Genomic DNA, 14144 nt, shown 5'->3' with positions numbered 1-14144 from the left:
TGTCGTGGATCCTCTCCACCATACGGGAATAATCACAAATAGTCCGGAACCAACAGCTACAGTCCCTTCCATTTCTACCGTCAAGAATAAACTGTTTAGTCTACGGTATTCATATGTATCAAGAGCCGTGGAAATGTCCAGAAGGAGATTTAAAGTTATTCGACTTGTGGCAAAAAGACAGCAATAGCGGCTCCTCACGAGTAAGCCTACAAAAGCAGGATGTTAGTCCGTATCGGTATGGTAGGCGAAGGAAAGATTAGTTGAGCCGTCTGACTCTTCCGTCACCGTGCGGACGAAATCGTACACATATGATGTCCAACGCCATCTGACCTGAAGCTTGTCGTTGATCCCGGCAAGCGCGATGCAACGCATCAAAGAGCCACGGTATCCTGTACCCCAATCGCAACAAGAGCCGTCATACCTCGCTCAATAAAGTTGAAATTGAGTCCTGCCTGTGTCATCAATGTCTCTAATTTGATCCAGATACCTCTCATGTCGGCGGCAATCATGTCTGCTCTTGGAGTAGTCACCTTCTCAACGCCTACGGAAATGGCTCCCATTCTTCATAATTTTGGTTCTGCCGACTAGTCGATTGTTCCTGCCGACAACGCCACGCTGATCGACGTAGATCTCTGTGAGGTCACAAGAGCACTGGATGAACTAAATCGTTGACTTTGAGGTTTAATGTGGCGTGCCTGGTCAGTTGGTATACCGGCCTTTTACATCCCGAAGAGGTAAAGACTTTAGGAGATCCTCAGATGCAGTCATCAAAGTCAAATATTGCCTCGACGAAAAGTTCAATTCCCTCCGCTGTCATTCCCATCGACGTGCGAGGCTGTCACTGGTTTACTGCGACCGGCAAGTATATATGTACGATGAGGCGTAGCCACGTCACGCCCCTTTAGCTATCCCTTTCGAGACCTGCAAACCTCATTGGAAAAACAGACAATCGCCACTACAAATAAGTCTTTCCCACGATCGTTCTTTGCATGCTTTTCGTATACAGCTCAAATCAAACCATATATACTGCAGAGACCTCGTTTATTGCGAAATGCCAGCGTAGATGGTGATTGGTCCAGGACATGCATGACACTCAAGTACATCTCCAACGAGATGAGAGTCAAATATATTGAAGAAGGGAACAGGTGCTGTCACGGGGCAAAAAAGCCGACTCGGGTCACGGAATCTACGCCCGTAAATGATGCTGTATGGGGCTGTTTCGCTGTCGCCCCTGCTCCCCGTTTCGCACTCTAAGACCTGTGCTCTTCGGGAAGCTGCACTGTTTCCAGTTCTTTCAGTTCTGATCGCTGTGTAGGATGCTTAGGCAAGTATGAAGGCAATGTAACTAAACCCAATGATACGCATTATAATCAGTGCTACTTCTCAATCTTTGACCTTTCTACCATCAGTAAGACTATTAACTATGACAAAAGGAAAAGCTCCCAGTAATGAAGTCATTTGCGTCTACCTTACCCACTGGTATTACCGTACATGGACTGATTAAGGATGTTGCGCGCGCAAAAATGAGCCTAAAAGTCCCACGGATTCTTCTAATACGCCAAGGTCTATTAGTTTCAACGCACTTTCTGGCACGCAACTTGAGCTAAGGTAGAGCGCTAAATGCTGGAAAAACTGCAAAGAGTTGTTCTTACAAGTTAGGTCCCAGTTTGTACAAAGAGCGAGAAAGTGATGACCAGGTGAAACGTAGAGAAACCCAAGCAGTGCAAACTCTTGGCAAGAGTGCGTGAGTGCGGCTCGAAGGGGACGATATTGGAGCCTGCGGAAGTGCAAAAGATCGAGATGGCCGGGTCTCCATCATAAAGCTGAATGAGAACCTTTTAGGGCTCTTTCATATCGGCGTCTTGCGGTGTCCGACGGCTCTGAATTCGTCGAGAAAGTTCGAGTGCTAGCCAGATAACTTAAAGGTCAAAATAAACTATTCGCTTCGAGTTGAGAAGCTATTACATGCTACCCTCCAGCAATTCGACCGAAACATGCCGTACCGCTACTGCAAGAATGTTTTCGTGCACCACACCGGATGGAGTTGCTGCCATCTGGAGTTAGGCAAGAATATTGTAGACGTGTGGGTGGAGTGGATGGAAAGGAACCATATGGGAAGGATCTGATGTTAGCAGATGACTTGTTAGACAGATTCACCAGTATATACGGAATCTTAACTGTTTAACCTGAATCCAGTCGACTCTAAGCCCTCTCGCAGAATAAAAAGATTAGAGAATATACGAACTTTAGTAATTTTTTCGCCACGGTTAAACTATCGGATATAATCCGGTCTAAGAAGTTATCTTAGCGGAGAATTTAATATATAGTTAGATATTTATCCTATAGCTCTTAAGGACGTGGAGAAGAGATAATACGTAGAAATTTCTTTAGAATCTCTTCTTATTTATTATTATAGTACCGGTCTGTAGAAAATGCATCTTAGACTTTTCGGGGTTTTTCTTTTTTCTTTTAAGAATTGAACCTTAAAAAGTGTTCTTTTAGATGTGTACACGATTAAAACTTAACAAATAGTATACAAAGCGCTAGTACTTAGAAGAACTCTTTCGAAGAGACCATTCGAGAAAATTCTCATCGACCAACCTGAATCTTAACCGGAAAGAAACACAAATTCGAGATCTTTATTAATACGTCAGATAAGATTAAAAAGAAAATAACATAACGCTAAAAGGAGTTTTTTATTAGATATTTATCTAAATTTAGCTATAGACCTTTAAAAGTAAAGTTATACTTTTCACCTTAATAGTGTTAAATCTCGGAAGCCTACGAGTTCTTACCGGGGAGGAAAATAAAGGACACGAAATGTTTGTATACATTTATAGTAGGCTTTCCGCCATATTAACCATTTCGATTGTAGAACTAGAAATTATAGAAAAAGCGAGCGACATCTTCCTGTCGGCTTAGCTCATCTGCAACACCGTGGCATCGGACTGTAGGGGGAAGACGATTGCCGACATTAAAAAAAAAATAGTTTAAGAGATTTCTTAAGAACGGGGCAACTTTCACAGTAATCTTGTATCTGATTAATCGAACCCAAAGTATAATAAAGACTACAACCGAGATGGTAGGCTTAGCGCCGCCAGGCCTTTAAATTGGTAATATATAAAAAAGAGTTTCTTTCATTTTCTTTCATCCCTAAAGTTTTTTTAGTCACTAGAACGAGGGTGTCTACATTAAAAGTTTTCTTCGTATAGTTGTCTGATAAGAAGCAACGATATCCTGAACGTGATGTTCTGATATAGAACACAGCTGACAGATGACGGAGGAATTTCAGAATCCTGCTGGAGTGGTAACGCCAATTCGTAGCATATCAAGAAGTTGTGCGAGGCGAGGGTTTTACGGTACGGTAGAACCGACATTCTAGAGCCTGGGCCACGGGCGCTACCGTCCCGTTGCTCAGTGATTTCCTCTTTCTTTTTTCAACGGTGAAAGTCGGCTTAGTTAACGACGAATAATCAGCCACGGTAGTCAACTCCCCGGAGCCTTCTGGATGTTGTGTAACGATAAAACATGAGTAGGGTAGAGCATGCCTGCTTATCGTAGTGCAGCCTCACATCATGGATGTTACCCGACAGCCACGTAGCTATAGACTTTGCGCAGTGGATGTGTGCAATGCTGACGCTTGGACACGCAGTTTAACGCGAGTCCTACTCAGTTGAGACTTAGCCATCGCTAGAGAGGACAGCTGCCGCGGTCGTCGTGGTTGGTCACGTCGGAGACGAGCAAGGGGACAGAAAAATCATGTACAAGTTGCACAGTAGCGGGATGGTATGGGAAAGCCTACGAGACTGGATTGCACAGAAGCCGTCGAATTTCACTGACTATAAAAGGACGAGAGCAAGTCCCCTCGTTGGAGAAGGTTCAACCTCCAAATGATCCGAGGGGTACCTTGAGGTCGAATAAAAAGATCGGAAGAGGTAAAAGAATACCAGTAGATACTCAGCGCTTAGAAGGGAATCTACAAGAGGCCGTCATACCCAACCTAGTCCAAACATATCTTTTTCATCATCTCCTCTAGCTGGCATACTACTTGTCCGTAGACAGCGCTTTGCAGGTCCGACTTCCCAAGATCATTGCCATACCCAAAGTCGCATTCAAGGCATCTTCGAACAATCTCCTTGTACCGCGGACCCAGCCGCATGGACCCCCGGGCCAGCCTCCTGACTGCGATGACTTCGTTTTCCGGGTTCACGCCGCGGAGATGGAGTGGCCGCTGCTGGCTAACTTCAAGGAGCGCGACGCCCAGGCTGAAGAGCGGGGCGTTGCGGATGCCGTAGAGGAGTTCGAGCGGGGATTCTGTTGGGCTGGTAGGCGAATTTGGCTTTGGTGGCGTTTCGTGTTCGTCAATATTTGTCGGACAGCTGGCTTGGAAGTGAAGTGTTTGCAAGGCGGATGTCGACATATTGGGCTGGTTGCTGGCTAGAACAAACACGTCCTCCGTTCGCCACGAATCACAAAGCCACGGAGTGGCGTTGAACTGGAGAGTGGCGACAGCTAGGCGGTGCGCGAGCTGCAGCTGCTGATCCAGCTCGAACTGTTCGGCCGGTAGGCACTGCAGAACATCCGCGACAGACATGCTGCTCGCCCGGCGCGGCTGCGTGGCCGGCTGGCTGGGGATCCTCGGTGTACCTGGACAGTAAAATAGGTGCTTGGATTGCTGCGGTAGCTCAAGGTAACCCAGGCAGTGATCGCAGTGCTCGGAGCCGTCCCTAGGTTCACAAACGTTTTCTTGCAGGTGCCGGCAGATGTCGTTCTCTAAACCAAGGTTCGTGAGCTTTGAGCCGGCAGCCTCGCTTATCGGAAGAGTCTGTTGCGTAGGCTGCACTGGATCGGCGGTCTCGTCACTGAATCTGACGCTTCGCTTCCTTGGATGTGGTGTTCGACCCACGGGTGGGCATTGCGATGGAGCTCCCCGTTTAGTCGGAGGGTTTAGGTGTTGATCTTCTTGACCGCAGACCTCAATTGTCAGTTGGCGCAGGGCTTCCATTTCTTTGACGGTGGATGCTCCGGGAGCGCTAGCCATACTCGATTGTATTTGGAGCCAAAAGGGCGCTTGCATAGAAGAATAGCAGCTATTGGCAAAATTAGTATGAAAAGATTCCTTAAGGATTGGGGTGTTTGGCACCTTTGAACCGTAGAGACAGACTGCTGGAAACAGATCGCCACATCTAAACGCACGCTGTTGTTCTTTTCGAGCTCGGCTTGAAGGCATAAAAGCAGCGTGTGTTCGATATGCGTACGCGTTTCGCAATGCCAGTACCTCATTAGGGCCTCGTGTAACGTGCGGGCAGCGTCTTGTATGCCGGTGTACTGTCTTGGGACTTGTCTCTGCACCATTACAGTGCCTAAAGCCTCCCTTTGTTGTGCCTTGAATTCGCTGAGGTAGGAGCGGATTTGCATGAGGTCTGCATTCAAGTCCTTGAGAGCTTGAAGCTGGTTTTCGAGTTCAGCCTTACGGAAGGCAATGCGAACCTGCTTGCGCACTCGACTAATGGTGGTTTTCATTCTCTCGTTCTGCATTCCACAAGTTAATTACACTCAGTGTGCAAACGCGTCAAGCGTACCTGAAGTTTCTCTGCACGCAGAACATCAAAACATCCCAGCTCTTCGTCGATGGATGCCAACCGCTCTTGAATGTTCTCGACGACCCATACACAACTCTCGCAGTTCTTTAGAAGTCTTTCTTCTAACCTTTGGTCAAGCTGACGATCGCGCCACGCATAATGGTTGACATTGTCGACCATGTCCTCTGGGTCGTCGACCACCTCGCGAAGGATAAGCTGGCACTCATTGAGGAAGTTTTGCCGCTGGACGTCAAGTCGTCGGTAGAGCCGATGCAGCTCTTTCGAGTACCCGCGGTACGTCTTGATCTTTTTGCGTGTCGATGAGTACGCCTTGATAGCTTCCACAACGATCGGGAGGACCACGCCGACCGCAAGGCCGGCGACTTCGAGGCCTGACATTTTGACGATACAGGAAGGCTGTGAAGGGCTGCCTACGGCTCGTATATTCGAATTTCAGCCGCAGATACACAGCCTCGCTAGCTGGCGGGGCTGTGGGGGTGATGATTGCAGGCATCCAATTGAAACGTGCATAGAACCGTGGGGCTATGCACTTTCCCCGCTCCGACTCAGCCTTGCGAACACGACACCTTCATCCTCTCTGTTCTCGCAGCTGCATTCCCTTAACTCTCCCATATCCCTCACAATAACTTTTCATTCACATCTATACCCCCATGGAACCATCTGAATCTGCATGTCGAGGCAATGTCGAGCCGATACTCGGCGATCACCTGGATCCACCACCCCAGCCGGAGAACACATCGGGCCTTGAAACTGTACGACTATTCAAATCGTGCGATAGCCTTTTCCGCAAGCTTCTGCAAGTCGACAACTCAGAATACCGAGGCGCCATAGTTTACGAATACAAGGCGTTCATCCTCTGGACCGACGGGTTCGATGTTGCAAAAGGCAATCTTGAAACCATACTACTCGGCTCTGAACGTTTGCGCCAGACAGTCGTCCGCCTCTTTGCTTCAATTGAAAGCACATTGCAATGTGTGTAGGATGCCCCTTTCTAAGTTACAAACCGTTTAATAAAATCTAGTTCTTGAATGTCCTGAGAATGCATCACTCTCCTCACGTTTCCCAACCGATGACTCGGATTCGTCCGATGACAACGTCTCAGATGATGGTTCAGAAAGCGGCCGCAATGGAGAAGAGATAAATCAGAATGCTGCGCAGGCTGCTGTAGGTATCTCGGACAATCCGCCTCTACACATAGAGGAACTTTGCAAAGAGGCTATCCAGGACCTGAAGACCGACATCCAGTGCCTCATTGACATTACTCCATCGTTAGAGCACCCCCCAGTGCATTTCAGATCCGCAAGGGCTTTATCAGCTTTCGGTGAAGCCACTGGGAACGTCTCGGCCGGTATGCCTGGATCTGACGCATACTGCCGCTTGATTCGAGACCGTTTCCCTTATGCAGACACAAATCTCACTGAGATGCTCGGAAGACTGAATTGGACTAGATACCAACGGCTCCGCGCCCAGCGAGAATCAGCTACCACGGAAGATGAGGACGGTGATGATGCATTGCCCCTCTCTGGCAAAGAGACCGAAGAGAAGATTGAAGCAAATCCCGAGGCTGCAGTAGAGATCCCCGTAGCACCGTCGACATTCAAGGATTCGGGTATTGGTTCTTCAGCACCATCGACATTCAAGGATTCGGGTATTAGTACTTCAGTACCATCAAAGGCTCCCTTTGTTCCCTCGGCTTTGTCCACTACATCGAGCGTTGCGCGCGGTGCGGACGTTCGTGTGCCACCCATACCAGAGGAGGGAAAGCAAGGTTTGCCGTTCGTGTGCGTTGCATGTGGCTGTAAGGTTAGATTCACCGAAAGACGGGGGTGGAAGTAAGTATCTTCTCTCTTTCGTACCGTTGTGCCGTACGCACTGACATGGCTTTTACAGGGAGCACATATACGGTGATCTTCTGCCGTATACATGTCTGGTTCCGGGCTGCGCTTCTTCGACCTTTGGCAATCGCCCAATGTTCTGGAACCACATCGTCATCGTGCACGCATCAGACTCTGATGATGAACAACAGCAATGCCCGCTCTGCTTTGAGGAGATGCAGACAGGCCGCTTCGAGTTCGCCACACATATTGCACGTCACCTAGAGGAAATTTCTCTTGCAGCATTGCGAGCGGCATTTGATACCGAAAGTGATGTTGAGAGTACAACGGATTCCTACACTGGAGGTGCCGATACTGATGTCGAGCGTACCACGCATGCCGACATTGCGCACGCCTCTTCAACGGTTGCTGATGATATCCCGGGCAGTCCGGGCTTTTGGAGTGGTTTCCTGAACATCCCAGATGCTTTACCGGATACCAACATCACGGATGATGGTGATGTTCTGCGCGTACCATTGTCCTCAATAGTGCATGAAGAAGGTGCACCTTCCTCCCAAGTGCCGATCAGCAGAGACTGGGACTCTAAAGTATCCGCAGCAAACAGAAAAAAGGAGAAGGCCGAAGGACCCCGCGAAGCCTCAAAACGAGTAAGGAAAATTGGAGCCTGCGTCAGATGCCGCATGTATAAGTTCAAGGTATATGATTCGGAAAATTAGCATCCAGGAATGCGCTAACTCACAGTGTGACAGTGTGATGAGGGCAATCCCTGCCAGAGATGCTGCCGTGACGAAACAATTCACCGTCCCTTCTTCCAACCATGTTCACGACAAGAAATACTTGATGCTATCCTAGTGCGCCACGGTAAGTTTCGTATTCTCTCTCTACGCTTCTGTCTGCCCAACAGACTTGCGTTATTATCGCTTCTTTGGCTAAGAATATCACGCAAAGGAAATGCCAAATTCGGCCAGCAAAGAGTCTCTTTCCGAAAATACTTTTGGACCAATTTAAAGACAGGGTCAAAGACTGTCGAAATGTGCTGGATTCTTCCTGGCAATATCTCGCGACCGATTCAAGGCTTCAAAGTTCCCTGCCATGAGTTTATTCTATCAGATGGCGACATAACAGCAGAGACTTGGCAAGTAGCCGGAAAGGTTACTACTATTGACTTGCCCCGTTTCGCCTGTGCAGATGAGAAAAAACTGACAAAGATTGTCGAGGAGATGGTAGAACAAAATCGTACAGCTGTCGAAGAAAAGATTGGGCAGAGTATTGCAGACCCACTCGCACAAGCAACGTTGAACGAAGCTTTTAGATACGCGCCAACAAGCGATATGATCAAGTTGGCGCTCCGTATCCGCTCCACAGCAGTCTTTTCTGAAGGCTGGGGGAGTATAGTCGGTACCGAGACTTTGGGTACACGAGAGGTCGACAACGCTGTAGACGGCTTCGGTACAAGGCCAATCCCACCAGCGCTATCTCATCAATTGGACGTTGTGTTCCTAAAGATGATGGAACGTGACGAGCAGCGTCTACTTAAGGACTTGAGGAAGGCTATTTTTGGGAAGAACCCTAAGCCTTGGTACGAGATTTTCCTGGCGTATTTTGTCATCATGTGGCACCTGAAATTCATTCGCGGCGAGGCGGTACGATTTATGAAGTGCCAGGAACAAACCGTAAGCGCCAAGTTCAAGACATTTACGCTGTTGCTGACCGACGAGTTCTCTGAGAAAGGCCACAGAGCAAAGAGTCAGTTTTATTACAAGATCGATGATCGACGAATGGGAAAATTCAGCAGAAAATCTGCTTTACCATTTCCGCTATGTCCTTCGCGCCTTTCTCCCATTTCAGAAAGAAAACATGGCCGCTATCCGGAAACTGGGTGGCCTGGATGGCCATGGCGTTTCGTATTTGGAAAAAGCAGTGAGCTTGCTGGATGAACGAGGTAAGGATATTTCTATTCTAGTAAGTGAAGGCTAGTAAAGGTCAAACGCTAAATTATCTGTAATAGGCTGGCAGAGAGAGAGATCCAACAATGCATCCGAGAAATCAAGCGAGGACTCGGACGATAAATGGATTCGGCGGTTGTTTAATTCCTGGAGCTCGATCCACCGCAAAGATCCAAACGGGGTTACAAGATAGACATGAGACGAAGAGGCTAGAATTTTGTTTGAACTTATGGATTTCCCCTCTTATGGTCGCTTGAGCGAGAGGATTATGTATACAAACCGTCACACGCGCGACGCTCCATTTGTGCAAATTTCCGTTTTAGTCTATTTACCCTGAATACTTCCGACTTAAGTAAATTTCGCCCTGTACATCCCGATCTGAACCAACCAGATATGCCGTTTTACAGAGATAGGTGATTTTACTAGCGGTATTCTCTAAAATGACGTTACGTCTGTCAGGACCTAAGGACTTTGGAAGGCGCGTTGGCCTAAAATGCAGCATTGGACACTGAGTACTAAGGGCGGATCTGGTAAACAGAGACAGAAAATACTTTATACCCGTTCACAGTCTGCAAGAAAAAGAGTCTGCTGCTAGAGAAGTTTTATAATTAGCCGTAATTTGACACACTCTGCATCATAAATTTCAATGCCACAAGATTCCGCCAAGTATACCTTGGGATCCTGCAGCATTTGCAGGGAGTCTGCAATTAAAAAATATCGCACCTTTCATCTTCGCGTCGACGAGACGGCGGAGCACCCTGGAGGGACAGCGGTCCTCGTCCCGCTTGCTGGTCCGCCTGGGATTGAGATGGTCGCCTTTGCATCCGGACTAGAGATTGTTCTTGGGAAAGAGCCAACAGAGCAAATCAAGTGATGCAGCCCTAAATTGTTTGGCTGAGGCAATTGTCGCGATGACCATTAACGACTTGCCGCAGTCTACCGCGGCCCGCATTTTCGAAAGCGGCCATTGATGTCGGGCGTCCTCGTGGAAATGAATCCACCATGGTTGATTCACGCACTGCTGCCCCTTTATCTCATCCACCCTGGTGATCCCTCCTCACTTCCCAGCCCACCTCCACTGGGCTGAGTGCACTCCTGTTTGATAATATTAGCTCATTCACAGCCAATAGATAAGCTTCGAGAAGTGCCAGAAGCGGTGGGCTGGGAGGTGAGGAGGGAGAATTTGGGCAGAAGAGATAAACGAATAAATTATTTTTTGGACAGATATATGAAGTTCGAAATGAATGGTCCTAGAAGAAGAGGGGTATATTTCCCGTTTTTGTTTCATGACAAGTGAATATACTAGAACAAGATTAGTGTTAAGCAATATGATTGGTGCTTGTTATGCACTCTCGAGCTGCTGTCACTGTAGCATTTATATTAAACAAAACTATTCATGAAGTGCTTTCTAGTTTCTGATGAACCTTGCTTCAATTTACGTTGAAAGATAATGTCATTATTCGTTATCGGGAAAGGGTCTACGGTCTGAACGCGACTAGAAGTAGGGGACATTTTAAGCCAGCCGGAGACTGCATCTCACCCTGAGTCAGGCTGTGAGTATGGTGCAAAGCCTTGAGAATTCCACTGCTGAGCTCCGCCACAGAGACAGCTTGAGGGACGCATTCATCGTTAAACCTGCATTCCATCACACATTTCCCGTAGATTACTCAGTTTCGCCAATCGCTCCAGTATTACTCGTCCCAGAGACATCTTCTAGAAATGAGAATAACCCCATGTCAGTCTGAGAGGTGCTCGGGGCGGTCTCGAGAAGACTTTGAGCACGGTCATCTGCATCCTCCGCACCCTTACCGTTCCCGCGGGAAATTGCAGCGATGCCCTCCTTGAACTTTGCTCGTTCACCAGTCGCCAGGAGGGCCTGGAGCTTTTTCTCGAGCGCTCCGTTATTTCTGTTAATCTGGTTCAATGTCCACCGCACATTGTCCTCCAGCACAGGGCTCGAATGCCAGCGCAGGGCGAGCTGCAGAAAAACCCAGATCGCCCAGCCGCCACACGCTTGCTCGATCTTGTAGCATTTGGACGCTTCCTCCATTGTCGCGTCGAACGACTCCCTCCTCGGCGCCTTGTCGCCCAATTCCCGCTTCACATCTTCGAAAAGCTCCTTTTTGGCATGGTGGCGAACGTGGGATCCGCCACCACGCGTCCGCGCGATATCCCCGGCCTCTTTCCCCCGTTGCGCATCAACCGCCTGTGCAGCATCCAAGTAGGCCTTGTGCAGCCTGGCGCGGTGGAAGCATTTCTTCAAGCGGGCTTCCAACGATCTCCGGTCTGCCAATGCATTCCTCTCGTACTGCTCGCGGAAGCGTTTCGTGGCCGATTCTCCCGCATCTATCGCAGCCGTCGGCTGTGGAGCTGGATGCTTGAGGGACGCGGCCCGTCTTTGCTTCGCGGGTTCTTTGCCCGCGGGCTTCTGCAGTGTGATCGATGAGACTTCTTGGAAATTTGACAAGACAGTCTCAGCGCTCGGCTCGGTCGCGTTCCTACGTGGTTTCTTGCCATCTCCGTTTCCCTTCGGTTTCTTGGGTGGCTTTCCCGCAGAAGTTACAGAATTGCTTCTCTTCTTCCCATCTGGTTTTGCGCCTGGCTGCTTGATCGTATCTGGGGAAGGGGTAGTCGTAGGATCGCCTGCAGATCGGCCTCTTCGTGCCGAACGCTTTTTCAGAATGCGAAGCTGGTCAAGACGGACGGGGTTATGTTTACCCCCGGAGCACGACGGGCGGCAGATTCTGTACTGGTCCGGCGCGCCTTGCTCGTCCGGCAGGATGAGATTGATCGCCTCGGCGAAATTCGCTCCGGCGTTGATGACCTGGTGGTAGGCTTCGGGTGCGACGAAGATCAGTTCGCCTGCGGCGCAAGGTACGATGGAGTAGTGGATATCCCACTCGTCGAGCAGATCAGGCGAGAGGAACAGTTCCTCGTGTCGTACGAACTGATCACAGTTTGTTTTCTTGAGCCCCAGCATCTCTTTGATTTTGTTTTCGAGAGCCTGCCGGTGGGCCGGCTCTACGATGAGCCATATCTTGGGCGCGCCGTAGTGCACAACGTTAACAGAAGGCAACCATCCGTCTTCGACGTGCAAGGTCGTGACGGCGTTTTTGCCAGCGCTGATGTAGAAGTAAGGAGTGTGGATTCCAACAACTTTCTCTTCTTGGCTCTCGAAGAAGTCTTGCCCACAATGGACGTACGGCTCCCTGGAACTGCCGACGTAGGCATTGTCTCCGACCAGATAGAACTGCTGCTCCTCATTCTCGATGGCTTCGACGAAGAGGTGGCGGTAATCGTCATTCTGTTTCGTCTTGGAGCGCCAGTCGAAATCGAGTTCAGGGAAGGGAGAAGAGGTTTGATCCGCAGTCAAGCCGTCTGTATCGCCTCCAGGATGCCCTTGGAGCATCTGATTCTGACCCTCATGCTTCTCAACGTTGGTCATGCCGTCTATGGTGACCTTCTTGGCGGCCTCAGAATACGAGACGTTGGCGAACTTTTTCCCATGGCCACGCTTAAGCACTACTTGTGTCTTGGTCTTGAATATAGCTCCCTCCACGAAATCCAAGGCGACTGATGTTTTGATGTATCCGCTCCGTTTCCAGCTGTTGGGCTTGGACAACGTGTGTGCGAGGGCAGGCACAAAGTTGACCCCACCATCTCCGGGTTTGAGAGTGTACATGACATCTGTAGGGTCAACGGGTTCCGGATCATCTCGTCTTGGGATTGGGGTCGATGCATTAGCTTCTCGATCGCCTTGACCAACCGTTGTTCCGTCCTGCCTGGGATCTGGTGGCTTGTCGAGATCCATGCAATCTGCATCATTATCCTGGGAGTCCGGCCTACTAACATCCCCGGAATGCTCCTGCGTATCCTTGCCATCCTGCAGGTTGGAAGGGAAGATTCGAGAGCTCCCATTCTGGACCGAGGACGTGATGTCCTCTACGCCGTCGTCGTGGTCCATCGTCACCGGCCCGTGTGTGGGGTTGTCTGTGCACTGCAGGGAAGACGATGCACTGAAACGGGTCGGAACAGCAGGGAAGTTGGTTGAAAATTGGTTCGATGGGAGGCTCGGATCGTGGAACTCTACGTACACAGGTCAATTACGTTATACAGAGGTCTTGCTTCGGGGAAGAGGTCACCTTTACGACTGTGCAGTCGGTCGCGTAGCCTACACAGAACCCCTTCCATATCTGACAGAGCGCTCTGATAGCTAGCTATGGCCTCTTGTGAGGACGGTCTCTTGGATATGCCAGAGAGCTCTCGAATACTGCTTTCATAGCATGCGGAGAGGCTAGCCAGAAGCTCGCGAGGGGTGTTTGAACTGAATTGTGCATAGAAGCCCTCGTTTGCCTGGAAAACCTCGTCAAAAATGTCTCTGAAGACATCAACCAGTGTGCGAAAGTTCTCATCTACTTCAATTAGCAAATACCAATGAGACCGATGGACTGCGTACCACGAGAAGCCATTTGGATCGTCAGGTGAAGCAAAGGGTCCAATAGCGACACAATTTTGTAGGCAAGGTGGTGCAATTGTGCGGTAGGAAAAAGAAAAGTTCTTTGCTCCTGTATGTATCCGCTCGCGTGTAACAATGGTGTGTTTGCTCCTGTGCAACAGAGGTGAATCATCGTTCTTGGACACACCTCCGAATTCGACCCTCGAAAAATCGAAAACCCTTAATTCCTTTGGCTAGAATCTCGAGTAGCTGTACGCGGTATTGCGTTGTGTAGGAAGAAAGAGGTGCTGGTTGAAGTTCCTCT

At 49.2% G+C, this 14144-nt stretch overlaps 3 protein-coding genes across 3 annotated transcripts; 1 reads left to right on the top strand and 2 right to left on the bottom strand.

Annotated features, from left to right (window-relative positions):
• Positions 1-4000: 4000 nt before the first annotated feature.
• Positions 4001-5981, bottom strand: LTHEOB_11361 (Lon protease like peroxisomal; the record flags this gene model as incomplete). The annotated part of the gene is made up of 3 exons (XM_035508109.1): positions 4001-4842; positions 5259-5532; positions 5583-5981. 3 exons carry the CDS (start codon positions 5979-5981, stop codon positions 4001-4003), a joined length of 1515 nt encoding a protein of 504 aa, XP_035366578.1.
• Positions 5982-6253: 272 nt separating this feature from the next.
• LTHEOB_11360 (Transcription factor c2h2) lies at positions 6254-8290 on the top strand (the record flags this gene model as incomplete). The annotated part of the gene is made up of 4 exons (XM_035508108.1): positions 6254-6575; positions 6625-7435; positions 7494-8120; positions 8188-8290. 4 exons carry the CDS (start codon positions 6254-6256, stop codon positions 8288-8290), a joined length of 1863 nt encoding a protein of 620 aa, XP_035366577.1.
• Positions 8291-11047: 2757 nt separating this feature from the next.
• Positions 11048-13348, bottom strand: LTHEOB_11359 (Transcription factor jumonji/aspartyl beta-hydroxylase; the record flags this gene model as incomplete). The annotated part of the gene is made up of 1 exon (XM_035508106.1): positions 11048-13348. One exon carries the CDS (start codon positions 13346-13348, stop codon positions 11048-11050), a length of 2301 nt encoding a protein of 766 aa, XP_035366576.1.
• Between the last annotated feature and the right edge of the window lie 796 nt (positions 13349-14144).

Source organism: Lasiodiplodia theobromae (assembly GCF_012971845.1).
Source record: "Lasiodiplodia theobromae strain AM2As chromosome Unknown scaffold_47, whole genome shotgun sequence".
Lineage (NCBI taxonomy): Eukaryota > Fungi > Ascomycota > Dothideomycetes > Botryosphaeriales > Botryosphaeriaceae > Lasiodiplodia > Lasiodiplodia theobromae.
The sequence above is the reverse complement of the archived record's forward strand: the minus strand, read 5'-3'. Positions and strand labels throughout refer to the sequence as shown.